The sequence below is a fragment of the Schistosoma haematobium genome, chromosome 4 (assembly GCF_000699445.3).
Source record: "Schistosoma haematobium chromosome 4, whole genome shotgun sequence".
Lineage (NCBI taxonomy): Eukaryota > Metazoa > Platyhelminthes > Trematoda > Strigeidida > Schistosomatidae > Schistosoma > Schistosoma haematobium.
Genome location: NC_067199.1, coordinates 45,844,057 through 45,849,200, shown reverse-complemented (window position 1 = coordinate 45,849,200; position 5,144 = coordinate 45,844,057). Strand labels below are relative to the sequence as shown.

At 35.1% G+C, this 5,144-nt stretch overlaps 1 protein-coding gene across 2 annotated transcripts; it reads left to right on the top strand.

The window, feature by feature from the left end:
- Positions 1–984: 984 nt before the first annotated feature.
- Positions 985–4,754, top strand: MS3_00008208 (uncharacterized protein; the record flags this gene model as incomplete). Of its 2 annotated transcripts, none has more annotated exons than XM_051216555.1 (2): positions 985–1,185; positions 2,714–4,754. In XM_051216555.1, coding segments are annotated over 2 exons (480 nt in total), but the record flags the coding sequence as incomplete, so codon positions are not given. The 2 variants fall into 2 exon arrangements, with proteins under 2 accessions (XP_051067154.1, XP_051067155.1); XM_051216556.1 differs by having other exon boundaries at positions 2,478–4,754.
- Positions 4,755–5,144: the final 390 nt, after the last annotated feature.

The following is a 5,144-nucleotide window of genomic DNA, read 5'->3' as shown; positions in this document are numbered from 1 at the left end:
TATATATACCTTTCTATCCTGTCTTTTTGAATCACATCCTCAATGCCTATTCTTATCGCAACTACTGATACATTGTTCTACTCTCTTCTATGCATCGTGTTCACCTCATCTTGTTATGCTAATATAAAGTGACAAATTGTATCAAATACCCTGCTACGGCCGAGGGTGGGGAGATTCAGCTCTCACATGACCACGTACATAGAACCACTGCCAGGAAAGTCCAACTCACTACCTTCTCGTGACGGTGATGTTGTTTACGAAATTGAGAGGATGAAAAACGAATGTCTGACTCATTAACCGAGTTGCTGGATATGGAGGGTCCATTTAGGGGAGCTGAAACACCCTGATTCCAAACCAATGGTACACATAGTCTCCAGTATCCTAAGGGAACAAATGGCGTATGAACCTATTCTTGGTCATTGGTTACCATAGGATTGCATTTCCTGACGTTGCTTCACTGCCTTGTGGATTAGACCTTTAGGTCGAAGGTTGGAGTAGTGGTCCCCTAAGAAAACCACCTTGTTCGATCTGGGCATCCGGACAGTATCACAGCGCACAAACAAACCAAGTGACTTGTGTGGCGCATATGTATTTAGTGCCCCTTTGTATCAATATTTATGTGTTCAAATAAATACATATATATATCAGATTCTATTTTGATGATGTCTGAACGTTGTTGCCACCTTGACGTGGTGGTCGGGCTTACCTATCCTGATGAACCGATCAAGCTATACTGGCTGGAGAAGTCGTTCCTCAAGGTCTTACCATGCCAGATATGTCCTTTTCAGGTACCATCAGAAGGTCCTTTCCATGGTGTGGGCAGCCGGGATGTGATTACCGCCCTCATACCTTTAGCCAGCACTCAAAACAACTTATTTTGATGATGACTGGCTAAATAAAATGGATTTCATTATTTACTTCAAACATTTCATCAGATATCTATTATTATCGTTGTTTTTTCTTTTTGTTTTTCGATTACAACAGATAAACAACCTAACAAATCCAATTAAAAAAATGAGTAAATCTGATACATCAGAATTAGGTATAATCTATCTAACTGATACACCAGATAATATTTATAAAAAAATTAGACGTGCTGAAACAGATTCTATCCGTAAAATTACTTATGATATTGAAAACCGTCCTGGAGTATCAAATTTATTAAGAATTCTATCTGCTATCCAGGTAATTCTAAAATCTCTTTATTATTAAATCAGTAACGATATAGAAAATGATCAATTTTTTGTATTTTCAATAGTTGAGATCATGAGCCAATTGAAGCTAGATCACAATGGAAAACCTGGAAGCACTGAACGGCCGTTTCGTTCTTTTATGGGACTCCTCATCAGTGCACATTCACGACCCCGCCTCACAAGGTTCGAACCTCAGACCTATCGGTCTTGCGTGCGAACGCTTAACCTCTAAACCACTGAGCCGACTGACATCCAATGGTGTTAATGTCTGTCTTCAACTAATTCACGAAATTGAGCGACATATCCACATTCTGTATTTGTAAACTGTCGAATTGTTCGGTCTTTTACAGTTACTAAATACTATTAATAATAATAGCGAAAGTAAGATAATATTTGGCTGATCGAGATCTCATATCACCTGAAGCGATAATACAATAATATTTCCACACTTAACAACAAAATAGGGAAGAAAATTACAATTCAAATGTTTGATACATCATTGGCTAGTAGAATAATGTTGTTTGGTTATCTAGAAGTCAATTCCACGTTTTTATAACCCTGTAGCTGAATAAATTTTTCAGATTATTGGTACACTAATTGATCTTGTGTATAATAACTTGTCAACTATAAAAGCGATATGATCTGTTTTACTGGTGAGTCTCAACTAGTATTTGAACGGAAGAAAACCAACTATTTTATATAATTATATAAGAAAATAAATATAGATATCGTTTATGTAATTAGGAAGACAAGGCACGTAGTTCGTTATTCTCATGTCCTTCATTGATAAACATCAGTAGTAGTGTAAGAATTGTGATGCTTCTCGGTAACTCAAAGTAGATGGTCACTCTAAATGTCTTGTTCATAAGGTACTGGAGCAACATTTGATGATGCATTCTCATGGTAGAGCAGGTGACCTAAGTACGTTCATATCCCGTTCCTTCTATTAAGAGAGTAGGGTCTATATGCAACCTTGATTTCTTACTAACGTTTTCCAATTTTCTTATCTGAATTGTTTTTGTGCACTAATCTGGCTTAAGCGCCAATAATTGATTTCGTGCTCTAACTTTGTAAAATATGTAACCCTACTACGGGAAGGGGCTGTTTACGTGCGATCTTATGGGACTGTGTGTAGAGTAAGAACGACTCTCCTCTCCATCTCCTTAGTTCTGAATTTATGCAAAAAGTTTAGTTTTTTTTATTTAAGACAACAACATTAGTTAACAGTGATTTTAAGAATTATGTGGTAAGAGTCCTACTTGTTTATTCTTTATCCCTGTCTAGAAGTTGGCGCTTCTGATTCTTAGTATGAAACTGTGGAGATTGTTGAGTTTTGATCTTGAATTGATCAATGTTAGACCACTATTGAAAACCTTGAAGCACTGGATGGCCGTTTCGTCTTAGTATGAGATTCCTCAACAGTGCACATCCATGATCTTTTTTGATTCTATTAATTAATTTATATACATTTAAATAGTATTAAATAACCACTAAATATTTAATGGTGTTTTATTATCAAGGGTCGTAAAATTGAAGAAATTCTATCTACAGTACCTAATGATTGGAGTAAAGAAGATTTGAAATCCAAAGTGTCAGATGCACTTATTGAAGAATTTGATCCAATTCAAAAACGAATAAATGATCTTATGAATACAGAAGAAGGCCAATCTACTATAGTTAACTGTTTATCACATGGTTCAAGGCGAGCTAACCAGTTGGCTACAAAACGTTTAGAGCTAATTTACTCTGCTATTGGTTGTAAGATATCAGATTGTAAAAATTATTCTTCATCATATTAACTAAAATAGTAACCGTTTAATATGAATATATGGTCTATTAAGTTTTCTTTCATGTGTACATTGGTTACAATACTTTTGATATCTAGTATCTACCTACCTACCTACCTTCTGATTTTTGTTTTGAATCATTATGCAATTATCCAATGAAGTGTGAGCGATTAGCACAACAATTCTAAACACTGTGTAGATTTATTCCTTAACTTTAGAACAAAACTGGCAACTGATGTTTGTTGTATACTGATTTCCTACAAGAGTTCTTTTAGATTATATCGGCTATATACTCTAAGTTTACAATCAGCTACAAACTTTGAATTTTCTGTTATTGTTTGGCCAGTTTTCAAATAAACTATCAAGAATATTGCGACTCTATAGTGTTTTACACCTCAACTAGTTCGATTGACACTTCACAGTAAATAGCTCCGATCCTGACAAAAATATGGTATACGAACTTATTCTTAGTCACTGGTTATCATAAGATTGCATCTCCACTGCCTTGTGGATTAAACCACTAGGTGAAAAGCGTCCGGGTATGGTCTCCTAAGAAAATTACCTATTCCGTTTTTCGTCAAAAAAAAACAAACTGAAACTTTTATTATCATTCATTTGTATTGGTTGTTTGCATTTTCCCATTGATGTTTAGTTCTGCATTTCACCAGTCTCTTTTTTTTTAAAAAAAACATTAACTTCGGTATCCAAATACATTCAGTTAAAGAGTCACAAATAGGACGAAACACGATTCAAATTAGATTCCATTGCTAGCTACTATTCATCTTTGCTTATAACGCTTTTAAATTAAGACAATATGCACATATGCCAATAAGAAGAGATTGATTAATTGCAGTGTTAAACATCAATGGGAAGATTCAAGTAAACAACAATACTAAGTGAATTCAAAAATAACAAGGTTTCTAACATGAAATGGATTTATTCTATTTCACGGTGTTGGGATATTCAGGAAAATATCCCAAAGATTATTCTGCTAGTCCTAATGCTATCCTTGGACATGAAATGATATCATCTTATTGGTTAATATTTATTTAACGTGTTATTTTCCTGTTGGCCATTACTGTACAATGTTATCTTCTATTTTATGGTACGTTGTGGACTGCTTGAATGGTATATAAACAAAGTATGTTTGAAATAAAATGATTCATATATCTGAGGCTGTGACTTGCGTTCTGGACTCAATTGGCTGGGCTAGACAGGGAAGCGAGACCAATCAGAACCCTAGGTCGTTCTACGTGTTTGCGCGTCTTTGGTCCGATCAATAATCCGCTATCCCTTATTCCGCATCAAATATTTTTCACGCTATAACAACGGTTTTGCATTAGCGATGAAATTAATATGTGATAGGGTAATCTCTTAACATTATACAAAAGATGAATATCAGAAGATGTAAGAATAGAATTAATTTGATAAACAATCAATCACACAATAACAGGTCAGTATAGGAACGTTTGATACCAATTATCTCTCCAAAGTAGAGTAAACTTGATGGGTTTTTTTTTCTGTTGATTATTGGTGCTATAACAGATGACCTGTGTGCCCTGTTAATGTATAACATACTGATAACATAATATTCAATGATGCATAATATTTATACGTACATTTATATTTTTGTTTGATGCTTTACACCTGCTCTTACTCACCATGTTATATAGGGATAATACTTCTAAGTCATTGATCTCATAATCAGCATTATGCAAATGTGATTAAAATGATCTCGGTGGTCTTGTAATAGTATTCCGACAGCCGAAAATGGGTTTTATGAAATTCGCTGTCTCGGGCATTTCTATATGTTTTGACGCGCAAACTTCATATCGCCTCCTTACGGGTCATATTTTCCTTCATAGTCTTTCAACAGAAAAATTTACGTCAATGCGGCGAACTATGTCTTACTTCCGTAATGACTGCTATTGAACGATGTATAATATATACACGAATATATCAATTTTTCATACACGAATTACACTGTAGCACCCTACCAATGTTATATAAATTATTCTTCCGATAACTGCGTTTGCATAAGTTCGGTTGAGTCCGATGTACATTGTGTGTATGTTAGGAGACAGTGTGTGGTGACTGTGTAGGGTGGTATGGTGTTGTGGTGTGACGAGCTGCCAACCCCTGGTTTACAAGACCAGTGCTCTGA